This window comes from Megascapheus bottae, chromosome 2 (genome assembly GCF_031878675.1).
Source record: "Megascapheus bottae isolate mThoBot1 chromosome 2, mThoBot2.hap1, whole genome shotgun sequence".
Classification (NCBI taxonomy): Eukaryota; Metazoa; Chordata; class Mammalia; order Rodentia; family Geomyidae; genus Megascapheus; species Megascapheus bottae.
The window spans coordinates 94,037,532-94,061,014 of record NC_143510.1 but is presented as its reverse complement, the minus strand read 5'-3'; the positions used below and the strand labels follow the sequence as shown (position 1 = coordinate 94,061,014).

The window sequence follows — 23,483 nt, the reverse complement described above, 5'->3', positions numbered from 1 at the left end:
AACTCAGCGCCTTATGCTCACAGCTGGGCACTATCACATGAGCCATAGCTCTAGTCTGACACTTTGCTGATGAATTGGAAAGAAGAATCTTAGGACTTTTCTGCTAGGTCTGGCATTGAGCCTCCATTTTCAGATTTCTGCCCCCTAAGTAGCTAGGGTTACAGGTGTGAGCCACTAGCCACCAGCTTTAAAGCAGTAATTTATTTCAGAAGTAGGTGGCAACTCAGGCCAAAAACTTCTCATTACATACTAAGGCTTATTCAAAACCTTACCATATCTTTAAAAAACTTGAGCACACAAGGTTAACATTAAATTTTTATTTATAACTGGAGTGACATGAAAGATTTGTTTCCATGCTTAAAAGGAGCAGGAGGATCTTCAGCACACCTCTGGCTTCTCCCATTCCCTGTATGCCCCAAGCTTGTTTCCTGTTCTTAACTTCCCTGCAGTTATGGGGTGTCACAGGTTTGACAAGACATGTTACCACAGATTGTAGCCGCAGTTTAACTTGTGCAGGGCTCTCTCCAAAGACGGCTTGGTTGTAGGTCCTCTCACTGCCAGGATGCCACTGTCACAATCAAAGCAGCCCCCAGGCACAGTGCACCCAACCTGGCTGGCTCTACATGGGTTAGCCCTGGAAAAGTTTACCGTGTGCCAGGTCCCAGCCAGCCTCTCCCATGTGAGCTGCCAGGGGATGGGAGGGGACTGTGAGAAGACAGAAAGCCTGGACTTTCCACTATAGTAGTGAGATTTGGGGAGCTTAGAATTTAAGACTCGACCTGGTCTCATGCCCCACTTGTGCCCCTACATTGTCAGTCACACCATGGCCTGGCACACTGAACTCCACTTTTAAAAAGGCATCTGGCTGTCTGGACTTGGACACTTTTAATGGGAAGACCTGTCATTTCTTCAGAAACATCCTAATTCCAAAGAATCAGTGCTTTAAAAAAAAAAAAAAAACACGCAGCACTTCCCTGGGAAAGCAGAGCCTCAAGTGTCACTCTTTACTATTGAGCCATGTGAGAAGCATCTGTTTCTACAGTACGAGTCCCCATAGGAAGCGTCACACCCACATGTCCAGTTCAGGTTCTCTTGGCTCAGCCAGTCTCCACCTGGCTCTGTATGGATGAGGGAACCGCCACCCGGCACAGGAGAGCGCACTGAGTGGGAATGAGGACTGCGGTTCATCCCCTCCTGCTGAAGAGGTCCCTGAGGTAGCTGACCATTAGTCCTGACCATTAGTACCTGACGTGTGTCACCTCCGGAGCAGCTGGCACAACACAGGCCACCATGCAGCCCTGCAGGCCCCACCCACGAGCACTCGAGGTGAGGGGGGCGCCACGGTGTCATGTAATTCCTGTTGCTTGGGCACGGCACTGTGGTTGCAGAAGGCGGTTTCACGTTGCAGGCTTTTAACGGTTTTAAGGATTTCAGGACCCTCCAGCATCATCTGTTGGAGCAAGATACCAAAGTTCACCTGAAAATATGCAGCAGGGTGCATGTGAGAAACACTCATGTCAAAAACCCTCAAGGCGCAGTGGCTACTGCGTGGAAACGGCCCTGCAGGGCTGCCAGGCCCCCAGTGAGTGAATGAAGATGGCAACTGCAGCGTGGAAAACACCCGGCTGTGAAGCCGTGTGTAAGGCCAGATCTCCTGCCCTGTTGTTGACCCGAGCAGGACCACACTGTGCGCACATGGAATGTGCTTTCTGCCAGGACATGCTCACTTAAACCGAAATCCTAAAAGGGGGGGGCCCTCCCCAGCTGCAGGCATAACAAGTCAGGAACAGAGCCCACAACAAGACAAATGTGCGACAGGTTCCCCACAAAATCAAACAATGCTGTACCAGTATCTGATGACCTGGGCTTTTTTGAAACTTCCATCCCGTTTTTTTCCATCTTCCTCTTGGCACAGTCCTGACATGCATTACCTGAAAGGTGAAAACTGTCTTGACCACACGCTCTTGTTACGTGTGGATCCAAACCCCCGACACCCTTGCGGTAGAGGCGGAGGAGTGGGCGTGGCCTCTGCTCGGGCCGGCGAAGCCAGCCCACCATGACTGAAAACCGATGCACAACTAGAATCCCTAAGATGCCACCTTCCTTCTGTGGGCTGCTTTTCCCTCAGCATGCGATCACAGCAACGAAAAGGAGACTACCAGAGAGCTGGGGGTGGGCTCAGAAGCCTTCGGAGTAGTCTGGAGGAGTGGGGCCTGCTGAGAGACTCTTTGGGGAGCTGAAGTGGGAAGACTGGATGGGGTTGTACAGGAGGTAAGGACTCCCTGGGGAATCCAACCAGAGGCTGCTCATTTCACATTTCAGCAACAAATGACTTCATATTTGGCCCCTGGTCGTGACCTTAGGGAGGCTGAGATGAAAAGTGACACCAGTTCACCCAAGACCGCAGGCCTCCAGGCTGCATTACCAGTGCTGCAGGCAGGATGTACAAGGGAAGGTAACACAGGAATGGAAGAACTCGCCATTTCTCGGAAAAGGATGACAAAGTCAGTACCACTAGATACAAGGCCCTTGCTGGGCACAACAGGAAAGAGGGCAGGGCAGGAATGCCCATCGCAGCAAGCCGTGGGTGAGGGTGGGAATTCATTGAAAGAACCGGCTTTCAAGAAGGTTCTGGGCTCTGCTTATCAAGAGCGGCCAGGTACCCCCAGTCAGCCACCAGCCCCTTGGCAGGCTGTTCCTGCAGCGTCCACATGGAGTTGGGAAGCGTCCTGAAGTCGGGGCAGGCCTGGGAGTACAGACAGGCCCATGGGTTCCAGTGCCCATGGCAGCTCCTGACAGGATGCGAGGGCAGAGCCTGTGCAGAACTGGAACCCAGGTAGTTTAGACAACCAGCAGGGCTGTGGCCAGCAGGGCAGGGCAGGGCAAGGGGCAGGGTGGCCTGAGGCTGCGAGACCCTACTCACGCCCCAGATCCTCTCTCTCTCTCCACCAGTGTTGGGAACATACAAACATTTCTGTTTTGTTTTGTTTCTTACTTACTTTTTTCCAGTCCTGGGCTTGAACTCAGGGCCTTGGGCACTGTCCTTGGGCTTTCTCAAGGCAACCACTTCAGCCACAGCACCACTTCCAGCTTTTTCTGTGCATGTGGTACTGAAAAGTCGAACCCAGGGCTAGACAAGTGCGTGCTAGACAAGCACTCTACCACTAGGCCACACTCCCAGCCTGCTCTATTTTTGAAATAAAAGCTAAAAGCTGCCTTGAATCTCTGCCCAGAAAAATAAAAGCCAGAGGCACAACTTTAGCTCCACTGAGCAGAAAAGCTCTTGGACAGTACCCAGGCCCTGAGTTCAAGCCTCCGGAATGGCACCAAAAAAACAAAGAGAAGAAATCTGTATGAAAGCTGGCCCCTTACAAGGGAGGCCGCACTAGGGACGGCCCGACACCAAATGGCCACACACACAGAGCCTGGCTCTGCTCTCTGGGAGTCTTGGCTGGAGAAGAGAAATGGGTGGCAACAGAGGAGGGGCGGAGAGGGTCCTCGCAAGGCATCTGCGTAAACTCCACTGCAGTGACACACACAGGCCAGCTACTCAGCATGAGACTCCACACTGTGTTACACACAGCCGCGTACAGATAATAGAAACCCAGAAAGCAGATCGTCTCACCTAGGAACGTGGTGCTGTCCACTCGCTCGGCATCTGGAAAAGAACAGCAGTGAGACGCAGGCACCGGCAGCCCCGCCTGTCATTAGCTGCTCAGGAGGCTGAGCTCAGAGGGTCAGGGCTTGAAGCCAGCCTGGGCAGAGAAGTCTGTGAGATACACCTCCAGTGAACCGGCAAAACGCTCCAAGTGGAGGTGTGGCTTAAGTGATCAGTGATGTAGGGCACAAGCCCTGGGCTAAAAAGGCCAAATGAGAGTGCAAGGCCCTGAGTTCAAGCCCTAGTACCAGCACAAAGCTGAAAGAAAAAAAGAACAGCAGTGCACAGAATCAGGACTTGAGCTGCGCCGCTCCTCCTCTGGCTGAAGGGCACGGCCAGCTGCAGTGGGCACTGGCTGGGAGCCCCGGCCATCACCCCTGCTTCGCTCACCCCTGAGTCCTGGCACCCAAAGAGTCCTGGCACACATTGGCACACCATTCTGAACTGGCATCTCCAAACTCACCTACTGCTATGAGAAAACCAAAGCAAGAGCAAGAATGTCAACCTGAGCATGTGGCACTCACCACGTGACACTGCCACAGCCCCTTTACTTGTCTTTCCACAGAGACACTGCTCAGCCTGACTCTGCCAGAGGCGCTGGTGGCGGAGCCCGCAGGGCTGGGCTCCTCGCCCTCTTGAGCTAACCTCGTTCCCCCAGGGTGTGGGGATGGCATCAGGTGTCCTGTTACCATGAAACTACAGTCAGCCCACAATGTTCCACCCGTGCTGTCATCCATGTTTCATGACCCAGCCTCAAAGCCATGAGCTCTCTGGTGCCCTAGTGACCACGTGTGTGGGACTTTGTCTCGCCATGCCTAGCACAGCAGGGGTGGGAGGGGCTCTGAGCAAAGAAAGAGCACCAAGCTCATTGTGTACTTTACAAGCTCAAACTTACAAATTCAAAGCCAGGCGCCTGTGGCTCACACCTGTAACCCAAGCTGCTCAGGCTGAAAACTAAGGATCACAGTTTGAAGTCAACAAGGCAAAAAAGTCCATGAGACTTTTTTTTTTTTTGGCCAGCCAAGGAGTTTAAACTCAGGCCCTGAGCACTCCTTGAGCTTTCTCAAGGCTAGCACTCTACCACTTGAGCCACAGCACCATTTCCGGCTTTTTCCTGTCTGTAGTACTAAGGAATCGAACCCGGGTCTTCGTGCATGCTAGACAAGCACTCTACCATCAGGCCAAACTCCCAGCCCCTCAAGTCCTCTTTTTAAGATAGGTAGACTGGTGACGCTCATGGTGGACCGCCTGGAATTGGGGAGGGCCTCGTGGGAAGCCCAGGACTGTGCTCTTGGGAAGGGCAGCGCCCTCACCTGGGCTGCGCTGCGTGCAGATCTGCGTGGCCAGGTCCTGCACGTATCCCGGAAAGTGGTCAAAGTGGTCCCCGTAGGACACCACTTTAATCCCGTGCAGCAGCATGTCGGCCTGGTGCTTGAAGAAGTGGTCCTCGTGCTCCTTGAGCACCAGCATGAAGTGCTCCAGGTCCACCTTGTTGGGCACCGAGTAGAGGAAGAGCGCCTGGAATATCTGGTCGCGCAGCGTCTCCCCGCAGCCCACGAACAGGAAGGACTTGGTGCGGTACAGGTCCTGCAGGACCTCCTGAGAAGCCGAGAAACGGGGTGCTCGTGAACACAGGCAGGGTCGCCAGCAGGGGCTTTGACGCCGGGTCCCCTCCCAGTTCCTGGAGGGGCAGCCCTGGGCAACTCGGGGGGCCCAGCACAGCACCCTGAACTCGCACCTGTGGGACCCCCATGGACAGGAGTCTGACCAAGGCTGGCCTGGGTGAGGTCACCTCCTGACCTCTCCTGGCTGAAGGAGGCAGGATGGGCACCTCAGCGGCCAGTGACTCCTAGACTCTGCAGGCCCTGTGCCAGCCCCGACCCTCAATGCCCAGGACGGCAGGAAACATCACCATGTTTGGGAAGTGAGGAGTCGGCTAGGTGGGGAAGACGGGGTCCGAGGGAAGACGGCTGGGCTGCAGGAGGGATGGGCTTCCTGGGGCACCCGCTCCACACCCAGGCAGGGCTGGGCCGTGGCCTAGTGGCAGAGCGCCTGCCTGGCACTAGGCTTGGTTCCACCATGGGAGACCAGAAGACGACTTTCTGACACACAGCCCTGTGCTGGGGCTGGAGCTCGAGGGCGACAGACGCCCGCTGGCCTGGGCGCCGCGTGAGGCGTCTGAGGAGCTGCAAACATGGCAGCCAGATAGCTGGTGGCCACCAACTCCCCCAAGGATGTAACCAAGGCAGCCATACCATGACTTCCGGGTCCTGGGTGACGTCTTTATACCCGGAGGGATCCAGGACCATGCCGCAGGGGTCTGTGTAGAGGCCGTGGATGTGCAGAACCCCATACTTGATGTGGCCTCTTGCCCACTGAAGAACCTGCCAAAAACATGCCAAGAGGCACAAAGGCCTGGGGTCACAACACAGGCGGGAGGTGGACCTCCGTGTCTGCTCCAGGCCTACACCTCATCAGCTCCACAAAGAGCCAGACAGGTGAATCTTCTTTATTTATTTATTTATTTATTTATTTTTTGCCAGTCCTGGGCTTGAGCTCAGGGTCTGAGCACTGTCCTTGGACTTTCTCAAGGCTAGAGCTCTACCACTTGAGCCTCAGCACCACTTCCGGCTTTTTTTCTATATGTGGTACCGAGGAATCGAACCCGGGTCTTCATGCATGCTAGGCAAGCACTTTAACCACTAGGCCAAACTCCCGGCCCCCAGACAGGTGAATCTTCTATGCACGCACAGCCGGCCCTGGGCTGGGTCTGGAGGCGTGGAGGACGGGTTGCAGGGCTGGAGCGAGGCGGCCTCAGCCTGGGACCTTCTCAGCAGCAGCAACACTCGCCACGTATAGCCACCAGTGCCCCTCCACTCCAAGCCCAGAGCATGTCTGGCATAGCCATGGGCAGAGCCGCAGCAGGGCCATATGAGCACACACACACCAGTGCAGGAGACACTGTCCTGTGACAGGACAGTTACTCATAATGCACACTCAAACAAATGTACAAGCAGCCAATAAAATGACTGTGCTCCACCTTGGAAATACAATGTAAGATTTTCACCCACCCAGCGGGTGATAGACATTTTACTTTTTTTTTTTTTGCCAGTCCTGGGCTTGAGCTAAGGACCTGAGCGCTGTCCTTGGACTTTCTCAAGGCTAGAGCTCTACCACTTGAGCCTCAGCACAGCTTCTGGCTTTTTTCTATGTATGTGGTACCAAGGAACCGAACCCGAGTCTTCGTGCATGCTAGTCAAGCACTTTAACCACTAGGCCAAACTCCCGGCCATTTTACTTTATTTTTATTTTTTTTTTTTTTTGTGCCAGTCCTGGGCTTGATCTCAGGGCCTGAGCACTGTCCTTGGACTTTCTCAAGGCTAGAGCTCTACCACTTGAGCCTTAGTACCATTCCCAGCTTTTTTCTACATATGTGGTACCCAGGAGTTGAACCCGGGTCTTTGTGCATGCTAGGCAAGCACTCTACCTCTAGGCCAAACTCCCGGCCATTTTACTTTATTTTTAATAATATGAGTAGGAGCAAAAGATGGGAAGCAGGCATTCCCACAACGCTGGCTGGGCACACAATGGGTGATTCTCTGTTAACCTATATCATCCATCTTTGAATATTCACATCTTAGGTCCTGACACTTCTCTAGAAACTTAATGAGGGACACAAGCATAAAAATTTTTTCTAAAGCATCAAGATAGTAAAAATAGGCTACCAAGAAAAGCAGATCACAATTATAACTTAGTCCTAGAATCACACTTGCTATCCCAGCTTCAGAGGAAGCTGAGATGTGAGGATCACAGTTCAAAGTCAGCCCAGTTCAAAGTCAGTATGGAAGTTAGCGAGATTTGTTGTTGTTGTTCGTGGTAAACTCTGGGCCTGGGTGCTGTCCCTGAGCTCTTCAGCTCAAGGCTATCACTCCACCACTTGAGCCACGGCTCCACTTCCAGTTTTCTGGTGGTTACGTAGAGATAAGAGTCTTGCAGACTTTCCTGCCCTGGCCGGTTTTGAACTGGGACCCTCAGCTCTCAGCCTGCTGAGTAGCGGGATGACAGGCTTTATTATTCATAGCCACATGGCCCACAGTGACCACAGGAGACCCTGCAGCCTCCGGACAGATGGGAAAACCAATGCAGTGTTGGGTTTCGTCCCGAGGGTGAAGCGGCCTCTTGCGCGGAGTCCTCCCCGCCTCCTACCTTTGACTTGTCCTTCAAGTCCAGCGACTCCATGGGCTTGTTCTGCTGCTGCCCGAAGATCTCCAGCAGGTTGTCGTAGTTGGTGGTCAGCACCATGGTGCCCCTGTCCATCAGGCTGAGGATGGAGTGCAGCACCGCGGGGTGCTGGATGTGCTGCTCCAGGCTGTCGAACACCTCCATCAGGCAGTCCTGGAAGAAGTTGGGCTTGGCATCCCCTGTGCGCTGTGGGGGAGAGCCAGAGTCAGTGCCCACGAGCGCTGGGCATGGACCCAGGTGAGTGAGCCAGGCCCGCAGGGGGCCGCCAAGGCCCAGAGCCCATCCCTCTTCCTGTCGACCAAGGGTCTGTGGTCACGCAGCCTCTCCCACAACTCTCCAGCCAGCGGGGGCAGAGGGCAGCCACAGCCAGAGCCAACAGGACCCACCCACTCCATTCACAAGCACAGGCACAGCCAGGCTTGGCAAGAGCCAGCATCTGCCCTCCCCAGCCCCCCGCCGGTGAGGGCAGCTGTCCCCAAACAACACAGCCCCTTGCTGAGCCCAGGGGTCTAAGTAGAACATACCCGCTTTGGGTAAAGACAGTGGCCCCAGGTCCCCAGCACGGTCAGGGCCGCCTAGCCAGGTCTCCGTGTGAGAGCCAGAGTGGCCACCTTACCTCATGCGGTTCCAGGTCCCTGATGACAGCAGCCTGGTCCCCCACCCCCCTGCTTCTCCAATGCACCTGGGAAACTGGAAGCATCCCATGCCAGCCGTTTCCACCCTGGCTCCTAGCCTCTGAACTCAGACCCACGCAACGCGGGGCCTGGCCACAGCCAGCGTGGTTCTGCCCATGGGGAGGGGCAGGCTGCCCCTGGAGGCCCAGCGGAGGAGTCCATGGCCTGCGGGCTGCTCAGCCTCCCTCAACCGAGCCCCGTGTGACACTCACCGGCGACATCTTCCGGATCAGGTCGTGGGCCACCACCAGCAGGTCGCGGTCCTTTATCACCTTCCTGCGGAACTCGGCCACGTCCCCGGGGTGCAGCACCTCCAGCTGCTCGGCCGCCTCGATGACGGCCTCGATGCAGCTCCTCCAGGAGCAGAGTGCGGGGATGCCGGGGGCCACCGCAGCGCTGACCCCGGTCCCGATGACCAGGAGCAGCTCCTGGGGCTGCTTCCGGATGAGGCTCTTTAAAAACTTCCTGTTTAAAGCAAAGGAGGCAGAGAACAGACCACCCCGCGGACGACCGCGCGTGGGGCGCCGGCTCGGGCACGTTCCCCCGCGCACGCGCGCTCCCTGCACGTGCCCACGCATGCCCACCACGTCCCAGGACGGCACAGAGCATGCTCCGAAGCCCTTCTCACTCCGAGGCTGCCCGCAGCCGCTAAGTATGAACTGGAGGGTGAAGTGATTCCTGCTTGCCGTGAGGACCAGCGAGGTCCTGGCTTTGCCGCCACCACCATCCTGCCCAGCAGCGTCACCAAGCAGCAGCAGCTGCTGTGGCCCTGCACTCCCAGCACACCCAGCCCCTGCGGCCTGGGCTCCTTCCCACCCACAAGCCGCTCTCTGGAAGGCTGGCGCCATGTGCAGCCCCGCTCCCTCCTGGCCTTCCATCTGAGCCAAACCTGGGCACCCCTGAATTCGCTGCCTACCTTGATTTCTGCTCACTTCTGTTTGTCGTCTTTTCCACTGAATCCATCTGTGAATCCTGAAGAGAAACATTAGTCAAAAGCATCATCGCTGCTCAGGGGAGAGTTTTACTGGTGCCCCTGGGAGAGGAGAACCAACAGCCTAGCTGCCCCGTCTACGACACCACCTGAAGGAACCAGCTCCATACAGGAGGCACGCATCACCACCATCTCATCACCACCGCTCCCCGCGCGTCTGCTGTCTGGGACTGCAGTGTTGACAGTTGACCAGAAAGTCCTGGTTTTGGTTTTCTTTTCTTGCGGTACGGGGGTTTGAACTCGGGGCCTCAGGCTTCATAGGAAAGCAGGCCACCACTCGGGTCATGCCTTTAGCCCTTTTTTTGCTATGGTTATTTTTCAGACAGGGCCTAAGGCTGGCCTTGGAGCAAGATCCTCCTTCCTAGGGCTTCACACACATCTGGAACATAGATGCCCACCACCACACCTGACTTGTTTATTGAGTTGAGGTTTCAAGAACTTCTCCCCAGGCTGGCTTCTAACCCTGATCCTCCTGATCTTGGCACCAGCTCATTCTGGGAATGTCTCTGAAGACATCACCCAACAGAGAGCCAGTGGACATGGCCACGGATGGCACGGGAGGAAGGGAAGGAGAGAAAGAGCAGGAGGCTGGAGCCCAGCTTCTCTAAATAAGTGGGGGCTCCCTGAGGCACCAGGTACAAGCTCTGAGGTCTGCTACCTCTCAGTACCAGCAGTACCCAAGTAAGTGCCAGGCCTGTCCTCAGCCACCAGCTGAAATCCAGCCTAAAGAACCATCAGGTGTAAGTAGGCTCAGGTCTCACGGGGAGCAAGTGTAACGGCCAGCCAGGCACCTCCACAGCCTGCACCACATCCACCAGCTACCTTAAGGGGCCCTCAACCCAACACCCACTATCTACTTTACACGAGAAGCTTCTGAAAAACCACGTTTATACAGCCTGTAGCCTGCCTCTGCTGAGTCGTGTCTTCACAGGCCCTCTAGGAAGTCTACTTAAAAGTTTACATCATGTGAAACCTAGCGCACAGCCTACTTTCTCTAGCCTTACTAGGCGGCAGCAGTCCCCTCCTGCTACTAAAAACTACCCCTACCCTCCCAGCTGGAATGCTAGCACACATCTTTTTACCTATGCCCCTGACGCAGGACAAGCAGCTGTGCACAGCACGCTTACCACTTGGAATCACTTGGAATAGCAGAAGCACTGCCAGGCACAGTGATGCACACCTGCAATCCCAGCTCTCACGAGGCTGGGGGTCCTGAGCTCAAGACCAAACGGGGCTAGGGGCTCTTTCTTCAGAAAAACAAACACCAGGGGCAGAGCAGACCTCGGCACCAGGCCCTGCGCATCCTTGAGGATGTCAGGGAACGTGGGCCGCAGGGCCTTGCCACATGCTGCCCCTCGCTGACAGCACACGCACACTTCGCTTTCTAGGCTGCGGCCACAAAGCTATACTGCACTCACTAAATTAGAAAGCCGAACGGGATCCCCAGATAGCCAGAAAGCTAGGGGCCACCTCCTCGGGAAGACTGCCGGCTTCCATCAAAGGCCCTGAGGGGTCCCCATGCTAAGAAACCCCTTCCTCTGTGCAAAAGTGAAGCTCATGGAGGAAGGCCTGCAGGAGGGGAGAGGCTGGCAGAGTGAGTTGTCCATCACGCCAACCCCACCCACCGCCCCTCTACAGTCATCGCCCATCGCACAGGGTCAAGCCCACTGGGGAGTTTTTATCTAGACTTGTTCTGAGCTTTCCATCATATGCCATGACCCCTCTCTGCTGCGTAACAGAAGCAACTGCCGTCCCCAGCCATGACTCTTCATCAACCACGGCCTGGCCTCACCAACTACAACCTGGCCCTGCCAGCCTGTGAGGCGTCCTGCAAGCAAGGCTGCCTGGCTGGCTTTTCTATGTAATGCCCCCTGCAGGGCAGAGCAAGAGGCGCTCATGCTTCTACTGCTCTTTGTCCTCCCCCACCCCCAGTAACCCGTGACTTCAGGACAGGCATTGCCTCCTGCCTCATCCTCCATCATGGACACTAGCACACGGCCTGGGCCGTAGCCTAAGCTCAGCACTTTACGCTCAGCTCCTTCGGTTCCTGTCAAATGCTTTAGCTCTCCATATCGTTGAATAGTCATCTAAAACCTAAATATCACACTTATTTACACATTCGCAAGAAAGCAGGAACTAATTAAACTTTCCTGCACTGTGCATACTTAACTGCAAAGTCAAGTGATTCCAAAGTTCCCACAAGAAGTTGGGCACTGGGCCAGGAGTTTGGCCTGGTGGCAGAGTGCTTACCTAGCATGCACGAAAACCCGGGTTCGATTCCTTGGTACCACATATAATAGAAAAAAGCTAGAAGTGGTGCTGAGGCTCAAGTGGTAGAGCTCTAGCCTTGAGAAAGTCCAAGGAGGGTGCTCAGGCCCTGAGCTTAAGCCCTGGTATCTCATGGCTGCAATCCTACCTACTCAGGAGGCTGAGAAGGGGGATTACAGTTCAAAGCCAGCCCAAGTAGGAATGCCAATTCTCCAATAAACCACCAAAAAAGCTGAAGTGAAGGCAGAGTACAACCTTGAGTGAAAAAGCTAAGGGACAGCACCCAGGCCATGAGTTCAAGCCCTTGTACCTGAGGGGGTACCTGCACGCGTGTAAACACACACACACACACATACACACACACCCCTCTGCACTCACAGCACTTACAGGGAGAGCCTGCACTGCTGGCAGGGCAGGAAGACCCGGCAGGAAGGCTGGACAGACTCCTGAGACAGTTCACAGAGCAGAACCAGGCATGCTCCTCTCAACAGGCAGCCATGCCCCTCAGCCTTTAGATGGCGTGGGCTTTATGGATCAAAGCAGCCAACAAGGAAGCAGTGGAGACATTAAAGCTGGCTCCGGGGGGGCAGCAGCCGCATTGCAGCCCATATTTAGCCATCTACGGTTCTTTATAAACACCACATGACCTCACTTCCTGCTTTCCAGCAGCATATAGACAGAGCCAAAGCTCACAATAACCTGCCCAGCACTCCAAATCTCCCCTTGCTTCTAAACGTAGGTCCAAACAGGGGAATTCCACAGTCGATGCTAGACATTTTGGTGAGCTGGCCTGCCCTCTGGCATGCAGCTCCCATCTTACACTCCACTCTTCCAAGCCAACAGACGTGGACTGGGAAGTTTCCGTGGTGACTGTGTCGTCACCAGCTGGCAGGCCCAAGGCCAAGTCTTCATAGCAACCGTGTTTCCCAAGGAGCTATTGGCACTTCTGAACACAAAATTAAACCTCAAGGCGAAGCCTATCCTTGAAAGCAGTTCCTGTCCTTTTAATCCAACACCCAAAATGAAAACCTTGCCAGGATGCCATTTGCTTAGGTATGAAACTACTCTATTTTATTAGTAGTTAAGCAGCTGGGCCCCCATGGCTCAAGCCTGCAATCCTAGCTACACAGTAGGCTGAGATCTGAGGATTTTCGGCTCAAAGCCAGCCTGAGACACAAAAGTCACAAAAGTCAGAGGGACTCTTTATCTCCAATTAATCATCAGAAAACTGGATGTGGAGCTATGGCACTAGCCTTGAGTAAAAAAAAGAGCTCATGGACAGCACCCAGGCCCTGAGTTTAAGCCCAATGACCAACCAAAGAAGAAAAAAAAACAGTAGCTATGCAATAACTAAGAATGCATCCAACACCAAATATGTGTTCATTAAACAGTCCAATTCAAAATGATACATTATGGGAAGCGAGCTTGTTTTCATACCTGTGCCAAGGCAAGTCCTCTCACCAGTGTAAGAGGCGCTCCAGGACAACTAATTACCAACTGAAAGATCCCCCCTCCTCCTGGACCAGTTATCAGCTGTTAGGCCCATTCTCTCAGTAGTTGCCAACTGTAGGATACCTTCTAGGACTAGCTGTCATTGTAAGATGCCACCCCCTGACTAGCTAACACTTTTTAAGACCTCCACAACCGATATCAACTGCTAAACTGGTCCCTGACCACAGCTGTCTCAGTAGCAGCAGCAGCCACTGCCCAATTCGGCAGGGCTTTCTAGCACAACTGGTGCCAACTTAACCACAAGTCTGGGAAAAAGTAATTTCAGCCAGTACCAGTAGCCAGGGAACTTCAAGAAGAATTGCTTTCTTCAGTTCACATAAAATATAAACCTTTAACTTGAACACGTGCTGCTTGTCCAATCCCTATTTATTCTGCTAAAATAAATTACCTATTAAGGCACCTATTTTGGAATAATCAAATGTGCTCACCAGTCTCTGGAAACTAATGTCCCTAGCAGAATTGCTTGTACACATGAGCCCTACTCAAGAAAACAGCAAGCCGGGTGCAAGTGGCTCACGCCTGTCATCCTAGATACTGAGGAGACAGATCTGAGGACAACAGTTTCAAGCCTGCTGGGGCAGAAAAGGCCTATGAGCCATCAGTAATAAATGCTGAGGTCGCAGCTGCATTCACTGAGTGACGTGCATTACATCACTCTTACAGGCCTAGTTAGACTCATGAGAAAACTCTAAGGCCTTTTCATGCATTATCTCATTTAATCCTCAAGAACCTCATGAAACGGGTACTGCTTTTACTTCCAGATGAAGGAAGGGTGACACTGGGCCCTTTAACAAGGTCAACAGTGGGTACCATCTTGCGCCTGTTCTAATACCGGTGAGGCTCAGGATGATAAACGGTGTGCCCACTATTTCATCAGGAAGCCGCCACTTACACTAAAGCATTCACTCTTCAACAATCCGTCAGGTGTGACATGTCACACCACCCAGGTCATTGTGAGGTCTGATGACAGGCTAGTCAATAGCAAAATGGGTCCAAATGCTTCTCAGCAGTCACCCGGCCCCAGAGGATCCGCAGAGGAAGCTGGGAAGTAAACTTCCAATGAAACTGAGATACAAGTAGCTTAGCGCAGGAAGACCACAGGCAGTATCAAATACTCTCATTTATCTGAGACAAACCCAGTACTCTAAAAGAAAGGCCGGGACGTGGCTAACACCTCCCAAGAAGGTAGGGGCAAGCTATAAACTCACTCCTGGCTCCAGGCCCAGACTCTGGGCTGTCCTAGGAGCCGCATGGCCCAGTGACCTGGGGCACCATTTCTACCTCTGAACGCCCAGTCTGGCACATGAAAAGGCCCGGGCTGGATGAGCTACAGTCTCACCCAATCCATCATTTGCCACTCACTACCCAGAAAAAAATATGACCATGAAGAAAGCCTGCATGCAGCACACAACCCTTCTGTTTGCTGGCTTATCACACAATCACTGGTGTTAACTTTAGCAGGGGACAGATAAGGCTGACTAAACTAGAAACAATGCAGCCACTTCACTCTAGTGGCAAGAATACTTTGCTTCAGATTGGGGGGGGGGGGGGAGAGAAGAACACAGCAAAAAGCACCCAGCCAATGCCAGGTACTAGATGAACCACTTAATACCTGGCAACTCTTAAGCCTGTTTCCTTCCATTAAAAAAAAAAAGGCTAGCCTCCCACCTGTAATCCTAGCTACTCAGAAGGCTGAGATCTGGGGATTGGCTCAAAGCTGCCTCCTAGGGCGGGAGGAAGGGCTTTCTCACTTCTAACTCATTCAAATGAGGCACAACAAAAACACACAACCATGTTCTCAGTGCCCACGGCTATGTCTGGCTGGTGCCCCAGACAGTAGCCACATAGCACCAGGCACCACACAGCACTGTAATGCCATCAAAAGTTCTCCTGCAGCCGGGGCGCAGTGGCTCACGCCTGTCATCCTAGCTACTCAGGAGGCTGAGATCGGAGGATCAAGGTTCAAAGCCATCCTGGGCACAAAAGTACCTGAGACTCCAATTCACCTCTAGAAAACAAGAGGGGCTTGGCTCAAGGGTAGGGCAGGAGCCTTGAGCTGAAGAACTCAGGGACAGCACCCAGTCTAGTTCAAGCCCCATCACACACACACACACACAGTCCTCCTGAAGAGCTGGGAGTATGGCCTAGTGGTAGAGTGCTTGCCTAACATGCACAAATACCTGGATAGTGCTTAGGCCCTGAGTTCAAACCTAGGGACTGGCAAAAAAAAAAAAATTCTCTTGCATAAGATGTCTGAGCTCCTCCCTCCCTCAGCCAAGCAGAGATGTCAACAGGGTTCTTCTGGGTCTTCCTTCCCTGCCTCTCACCCAACCACGGAAACCTCCTGCTTGCAGCTGGCAGACCAATCCAGGGCATCCAGTTGGCCACGCAGCATGAGATCCTGCTTGGCTCTCACACCTCCAGCTCTGTCCTCGGACCATCCTGGCCTCAACCAGGAAGATTTCATTTTCTCCTCCTGTCCTTCACCTCCACTAAGAAGAGCCAGGCAACAGTCATTCAAGAAAGGTTCAATGACGTGGGGGGGGGGGGTTGATTTTCCCCACTTTCTCTTCCTCCCCTCTAACCTGATCATCACATCAAGATACAGCACACTTGCTCTGCCTGGCCATAGGTGGTCTTCACCTGATACCTGATGACCCTGCCAAATGTCTCTACTTCACCAGCAAGCTCTCACTGCCCCGCCCGGCTCAGCTCCCTTCCTTTTCCCACCCAGCCCAGCTGCATTCAAGGCCCTGAGAGTTACCAACCTACAAGACTACTGCTAGCTTGGCTAATTCTCCACCCCACCAGCCCTGAAAGCTGAGGTTGTGACCTAACACTAAAGCCAAAGCCAGTTGTTCATGCCTATAATCCTAGCTACTCAGGGGGCTGAGATCTGAAAATCTGGTTCAAAGCTAGCCTAGGGCACAAAAGTCAGAGAAATATCGCCAATTAATCACCAGAAAACTGGAAGTGAGCTTAAGAGCTCTGGGACAATTCCCAGAACCAGATTCCAAGCCCCATCACCAACACCCAAAAAATAAAAAACAAGAAACAACTAAAGCCAAACAGTGGACCCATCTCATGCTGGGACCTTACCGAGCCTCACCTGACCTCAGCGCGTGAAGGATGTCTTCTTTCATCCACATCTGTGGATCTGGTGACCAGCAAGAGACCCTAGGGGAAAAGAAGGGAACTTACAAGGGCACAAACTAATCTAAGACAAAAACAGCCTGAGGAAATAAAACATCTCTGTTCCTGGGCAATACTGGGATTTGAATTTAGTGCCTTCTGCCCTATCACTTGGGCCCCAGCCGTGATACTTGTTCTCGAGGTTTACAGAACTGAATCCTGGCATGAGGGTCACATGAGCACCATGTAGCCACACACCACCTTCAAGAAGGCTCCCACCAGGCTGAGACTGCCCCGTCCTCATAAACCACCTTAACTCAGCCTCCCAGAAGAGGGCCTTTAGGCTGCTATCTTCCCATCAGCGAGGTCCCCAGCCTGCAGGCTCATCTAACCGGCTTGAGCCCTGCAAGGCATCCAAACCTAAGCCTCCCCACGGGGATGTCGCAAAGCACCAGTGTTTCACCAAACCCTGTAATCCCACAAGGGGGTCACGGTTCAAAGCCAGCCAGGAAAGTCTGGGAGACCCTGACTTCCAAACCAGCCACCAAAAAGCGACAAGCAGGGGTGTGGATCACGTGATAGAGCACTAGACTTGAGCCCCCCACCCCACCCCTGGACCGGCACGCGCGCGCACACACACGCGCAGTTCCACGCCGTCCCCAGCAGCCCTCTAGGGACCTGTGGCACGCATGGCTCCACTTTCGTGTCACTAACAACTCATGCGGGTGGTCACCCCACAGTTCCACCTACCTCTGGTTCGAGAGAAGGGGCGAACGAGACAGAAGCCTCCGGGCCAGAGCACAGACAGGCTCGGGGACCCCACAGATGGGGGGTGGACAAGTTAAGGGCAATGGCACCGAAGGCCTAGACCCGGCGAAGGTGGGGCTCGAGGCGGCCCCGGGTCTCCGGCTGGGCGTCCCCGGGGCCTGGGACGCAGGACGCCCAGGAGCCGGGCACCGGCACGGGCGGGGCGCTGGGGGGCCCCCGGGAGGGTCCCGGGCTCCTGGCCGCCCCGCTCCTCACCTGCCGCGCCGCCTCCGCTTCCTGCGCGGCCGGCCGCGGCCCCCGGTGTCTCAGGCCGCGCGACCGCGAGGGCCCCGAGGCCGACAGCGGGAGAGGTCGGTGCGCCACGCCAGGGGAGCCAGGCCGAGCGGAAGGCAACCGGGCCGCCGAGCCGCGGGGCCGCCGGGCCGCGACTCCACGTTAGCGGGCCGCGCCGCCGCCGCCGCCGCAAAACCTTCCCCCGCCAGCGCGCACCCCCGCGCCAACGTTCCGCCCCGGAGCCAACGGCCGGGCGGCGGCGCGAGGCCCCGCCCCGGAAGAGGGCCGGGCGGCGGGAGGCCCCGTCCCGGAAGAGGGCCGGGCGGCGGGAGGCCCCGCCCCGGAAGAGGGCCGGGCGGGCCGCGGCCACGCCCCCGAGGAGCCCCGCCCCGCGAGGCCCCGCCTCCGGGAGCCTGGGCGCGTGCGCGGTGGGCTGCGCGCGGACTTCCGCGCTGCCCCGGTTACGTCCCGCAGCGTCTGGGTCCGGGTTTTCTGGGCTCCGGCGTGCGGGGCGGCGTTGCCGGGACGTGGAGCGCGTTGTGCGCGCTCGGAGCCGCCTTCTGCAGCCCCCAGGACCGGCCTCCATCCTCAGACCTGGAGCGCCCCAGCCCCGCCTTCTTCCCTTCCGAGCGCCCCGGGGCCCCGCCGCCCGCCCGCCGCGCACCGGTGCCCCCTCCGCTGGGTGACGGGACTAGCGGGGCCCCCGCGCGGGTGGGGTCGGGTCCCTCCTTGTCCCCCCAGGGTTGGTCTCTTCAGCCCTGGTGGATCAGAGACACCTCCGCCCGCCCCTCCGGCCCGGCTCCGGCCTGATTAATACCTCAGCTGGGCCTGAGCCTTCACAGGGCGTCCCCTGGAGCCAAAGCCCCGCTTCCGGCTCTTCTAGGTGTGTGGTGCTGGTTCTTGGGCAGGTCAGGCAGGCACCCCACACTGGGCCAAACGCCCAGCCCCTGCAGGAGTTCTTGACCGTAAACCTGCTCCCCAGCCCCACGGAAAGGTCTGCATTTTGTGACCTTAAGCTGGTTTTAGAAATGTCAGCATTCTGTAAATTGGGAGTGGGAGGGGAGGGGTGGGGCAGACCACAAACCTGAAACGGGAATAAAAACCTGTTCGTGTAGAGGTGGCACCTACCTGAGCACGTTGCCTGTGCTCCTTCATCAAGACTCAGAAGGCCCCAGGAGGAAGGCACAGTCATCCCCAGGAACAACTTAAAAGTGGGGTCGGGGCGGTGGCTCACACCTGTCATCCTAGCTACTCAGGAAGGCTGAGATCTGAGAATTGAAGTTCAAAGCTGGTGAAGGGCTCAGGGACAGTGCCCAGGCCCAGAGTTCAAGCCCCATGACCCACATTTAAGAAAAAAAGTGAACTGGGAGAGGTGGCTCACCTGTCATCCTAGCTACTTGGGAGGCTGAGATCTGAGGACCAAGGTTCAAAGCCACCCCAGGCACAAAAGGATCTGAGACTCTTATCTCCAATTAACCTCTGGGGCTTGGCTCAAGGGTAGGACGATAGCCTTGAGCTGAAGAGCTCAGGGACAAGCCCAGGCCCAGGGATAGGGTGGTAGCCTTGAGCTGAAGAGTTCAGGGACGCCGCCCAGGCCGAGTTCAAGCCCCATGAAGTGGAACAAGCCAGACATCAATGACTCACACCTGTAACCCTAGCTACTCCACAGGCTGAGATCTGAGGATCAAGGTTCTAAGCCAGACCAGCTGGAAGAGCTGTGGGTCAAGTCAAAGAATGCCATCCTTGAGTGGAAAAAGCCAAGTAAGAATGTGAAGTCCACATCTAAGCTCTAGTGTAGGTGAGAAAGAAGAGAGGGAGGGAGGGAAAACTAGGTACTACTCTCCTGGAGAGAAAGTTTTATTGCAAGAGCCCTCATCACAACACAGAGAGGTCCCAAGCAGAGTAGTGACAGGGAAAACAATTCTTCCACCCTCAGGTCACACCTACAGAGATAACTGAGAAAGCACCATAAAACCTTCCACTTCGTTCCATTCAATTACTGCTTTAAATAGGAATAAATTACTGGGAAGTGTTTTGGAGCCTGTCTCACTACACACATACACCCATGTCTAGTGTCTGCAGAAACGCCTCCCTGCTTCTAGGCAAGTTGGCCTGAAGGACTGTGAAGCTAGCCCTGGGCAGTGGTGGGGAGGGATGGACCTAGCAGGATGACTTTGATGGTGGAGAAAAATGGGAAGCTTACACCTTGGGAAAATGCTGTCAGCTCTGCCCATCTCAGCCAGGCATCACCTGTGCCCGGCTCAGGCCTCCTTACTAATGGCTCGGAAGTTTACAACAGGTCACTGAGGCCAGTCTCCTCCCCACATATGGGGAATGGGCAGCGGGAGGGGCCAGGACAGTTGGGCCCTGAACAGGTAGGCAAACGGTAGCTCACACCAGTAAACTTAACGACTCAGGAAGTTGAGATCTGAGGATCATAATTTAAAACCAGCCCCAAAAGAAAAGTTCATGAGACTCCAATTCACCATCAAATAGCTGGAAATGGAGCTGTGGTTCAAGAGATAGAGTGCCAGCTTGGAGTGGGAAAAAGCCAAGCAAGAGTGGGATGAGGGAGGGAAAGGTTTACGTCACCCTTCTGATCACGGGGCAGGTGGGACCCGTTCATGACTCCATTTTACAAAGGAGGAAACTGAGTCTGGCATGGGTGAAGGAGCTCACCGAAGGCTGTTGTCAGCCCTGCCTGGCCTCACAGAGGCTCTGGTCTAATGACGGGATCAGAGCCTCTTCTGGGATGGACGAGGGAGCTTAGCTCTCTGCAGAGGTGGAGACTTGCCACCAAGGAGCTGATACCACTGAGTTCACAGCTGGAGACATGGCCCTCTTTCTCACTTACTCCTGGTCCTGACACCTTTGCTCATGTGTGTTCAAGCAATTGGGTTCCTTTGTTGTGGGTCAGTGCATAGATGTTTAAGGTCCCTGGAGCCCTGATGAGGCAGGTTCCCCAAAACAGGAGCCCAGCAACTGCCGGAATGAATGATGGGGCTGCTGTGGGAAAGGGCTTCTTTTCTGTCAACGTGGCTGCTTTAGCCAGATGTCCTGGGTTTCGATGGTCATTCAGACTGTTCCACCCTTTTCAAACTAGCAGAACAGAGGACTGTAACATGCTTCCCTGTGCTTGCTTACATGTAGATTCTCATCAGAACCACACCTTTCTGCAAAAAAAAATGTTGGCCTTGGCCAGCTCCTTTCAAGTTGGTGGCCTTATTCCTGTGAAACCCCAATAGCCCCAAATCGTCTCAACCCTGCTAAGGGAGGCTCAGCATAGAGTTGTCTTGCTTTTCGCTCTGGAGAGGTGTATACACACACACACACACACACACACACACACACACACACACAGGCACAAATCCGTGGAACAGGCTTGGAGGCTCTCCAGAGCAACCACTAAGGGAGGTCAACACAGCTCATGGGAATGGGGTCGCTGCCGTGGAAGGCAGCTTGGTGGCGCCTCAGAAATTAAATGATTTCCCTGTGACCTAGAAATTCCAGTTTTAGGTAGACAGTTAAAGAGGCAGAAGCACATGTTTAAGCAGCACGGTTCATAATAGCCAAAATGTGGGGCTGTCCAGGAGAACATGGGTCCATCCAAGCAGTAGAACAGTACTCTACTATGAAAAAGAAAGGAAGAAATCGGATCCCGATAAAAGGTGACTGGACTTGAAAACAGGATGCTGAGGTTGGGAAAAACAAGGAAGGGAGGGAGGGAGGGAGGGAAGGGAAGGGAAGGAGAAAAAGAGGAAGACAGGATGGATGACATGATGCTAAATCAAAGAGGGCAGGTGCAAAGGACCAAATGCTGTTTGATCTCCTGTATATGAACCTGCATAGTAGGTAAATCTATAAAAAGAGAATGTCACAGTGGTTGCCCGGGGTGGGGAGGGCCAATTAGGCAAGGTGTGGCAAAAACACTTTAGACCTGGATAGAGTGATGGTTGCACATATGGTGCATGGACTAAATGTCATTGAATTGCACCCATTTAAAATGGTTAATTTGGGAGCCTGGGGCTGGTAGCTCACCCCTGTAATCCTAGCTACTCTGCAGGCTGAGACTCACAGTTCAAATCCAGTCCAAGCAGGAAAGTCCATGAGACTCCAATTAACCATCAAAAGACTAGAAGTGAAAGTGTGGCTAAAGTAGAAGAGCACTAACCTTGAGCTTCAAAGCTCAGGGACAATGCCAGGCCCTGAGTTCAAGCCCCAGAATCCGCACACACACAAAAAGTGTTAATCCTCAGCTAAATTAATCTGGAGCTAAATTAATCTGGCTAGCTGAGTGATAGACTGCTTGCCTCTTATCTTTGAGCCCTAGGTTAAATTCCCAGCATAATTGTTTGCTTATTTGTTTCCTTGTTTTGGGCTTTTTGTTTTGGTTTTTGTCTTGGGCTCGAACTCTGGGCTAGGGCACTGTCACTGAGCTCTTTCTGCTCAAGGCTAGTGCTCTTCCACTTTGAACCACAGTGCCACTTCCAGCTTTCTGATGATTAACCAGAGATCATTCTCACACCTGTAATCCTACCTATGCGGGAGGCTGAGATCTGAGGATTGCGGTTCAAAGCCAGCCAGGGCATGAAAGTCCAGGAGACTCTTATCTCCAATTCACCACTAGAAAACTGGAAGTGGCACTGTAGAGCTTGAGCTGAAGAGCTCAGGAACAGCATCCAGGCCCAGAGTTCAAGTCCCATGATCAACAGAAAGAAAGAAAGAAAGAAAGAAAGAAAGAAAGAAAGAAAGAAAGAAAGAAAGAGAGAGAGAGAAAGAGAGAAAGAAAAGAGTCTCGCAGACTTTCCTGCCTGGGCTAGCATGAATATCAAACCTCAGATCTCAGCCCCACAAGTAGCGAGGATTACAGGGTAAGCCACTGGTACCCAGCTCATTTGCTTGTTTTTTTTCAGACCTAGTTTCTCCATGTAGCCCAGGCTGACCTGGAACTTGCATCCCTCTTGCCACCCCTTCTGAATACTGCATGCCCAGCCCCTACAATGGGAAAAGAGTTATAAAAGGTTGGGTATAGGCCGGGAGTTTGGCCTAGTGGTTAAAGTGCTTGCCTAGCATGCATGAATACCCAGGTTCGATTCCTCGGTACCACATACATAGAAAAAAAGCCGGAAGTGGTGCTGAGGTTCAAGCGGTAGAGCTTTAGCCTTGAGAAAGTCCAAGGACAGTGCTCAGGCCCTGAGCTCAAGCCCAGGACAGGCAAAAAAAAAAAAAAAAAAAAAGGTTGGGTATAATCGTATAATCGTACATACCCATAATACCAGGACCTGAGGAGGTAGAGACAGGGAAGACTGCAAGTTCCAGGCCAATCTGGGCTACAGGGCATGACCCTGTCTCCAAATACCTAAAGAATGTTAATTATATGTTATGTGAACTTCACCTCAAATACAAAAGAAACACAGGCATGCCATGCCACGTTGCCATGAAAGGACAGGATTCCGGGCAACTTTGCCTGGTAGGTCAGCTGGAGACGCCACTGGAGAAGAGTGGAGAGGTCGCCCTCTCTCTGGGGGTACACAGAGACAGAGGCCAGAGAGCTGTCCCGGGGAGAAGAGGTCTTGAGGACCCAGGGCCCAGGCCACATAGAGCCCACGGCCCTTTCAGGACCAGCGGCCTCTTCTCCACCAGGGACACTGCTCCTCTGGGCGACACAGGCTGCTCCTGCTGCCTTCTGACCCTGCTCTCTCTTCTGCTGACCCTTGCCTGCTTTTAGCCTATACTTCCCACGGCTTCGTTCCTGCCTTTCCCACTCCACTCCACACCCCTGCAGAGCAGCTGCCTGTGTCAGCACGCCCTCACAACGGACTGCAGACCTACAGACAGCGCAAAAGAAAGTCGCTGAGGGCTCACGCCTGTGAGCCTAGCAATTGGGAGGCTGACATTGGGAGGATGGCAATTAGAGGCCCGCCAGGGCAGTAGAGTTCAGGGAGACCTCATCTGAACAGAGAGC

At 54.2% G+C, this 23,483-nt stretch overlaps 1 protein-coding gene across 4 annotated transcripts; it reads right to left on the bottom strand.

Moving 5' to 3' along the window:
• Positions 1-302: 302 nt before the first annotated feature.
• Siral2 (SIR2 antiphage like 2) lies at positions 303-17,739 on the bottom strand. 4 transcript variants are annotated; one of them, XM_090328880.1, is made up of 10 exons: positions 17,501-17,739; positions 16,445-16,522; positions 9,491-9,546; positions 8,787-9,039; positions 7,865-8,086; positions 5,914-6,042; positions 4,972-5,257; positions 3,626-3,658; positions 1,848-1,931; positions 303-1,450 (listed from the first exon to the last, which is right to left on the bottom strand). In XM_090328880.1, the coding sequence occupies exons 3-10, from the start codon at positions 9,535-9,537 to the stop codon at positions 1,431-1,433; spliced, it is 1,074 nt and encodes a 357-aa protein (XP_090185006.1). In that variant the 5' UTR covers positions 9,538-9,546; positions 16,445-16,522; positions 17,501-17,739; the 3' UTR covers positions 303-1,430. The 4 variants fall into 4 exon arrangements, with proteins under 4 accessions (XP_090185006.1, XP_090185008.1, XP_090185004.1 ...); XM_090328882.1 differs by having other exon boundaries at positions 16,455-16,522; XM_090328878.1 differs by lacking the exon at positions 17,501-17,739 and adding an exon at positions 17,228-17,484.
• Positions 17,740-23,483: the final 5,744 nt, after the last annotated feature.

Excerpts from the sequence above, each read along its gene's own strand:
- Siral2 (XM_090328880.1), bottom strand. The coding sequence starts at position 9,537 with ATGGATTCAGTGGAAAAGACGACAAACAGAAGTGAGCAGAAATCAAG. Across the intron at positions 3,659-4,971 it reads CTGCACGCAGCGCAGCCCAG|ATGCCGAGCGAGTGGACAGC; the intron begins GTGAGGGCGCTG and ends GTTCTTTTCCAG. Across the intron at positions 1,932-3,625 it reads GGACAGCACCACGTTCCTAG|GTAATGCATGTCAGGACTGT; the intron begins GTGAGACGATCT and ends TTCACCTTTCAG.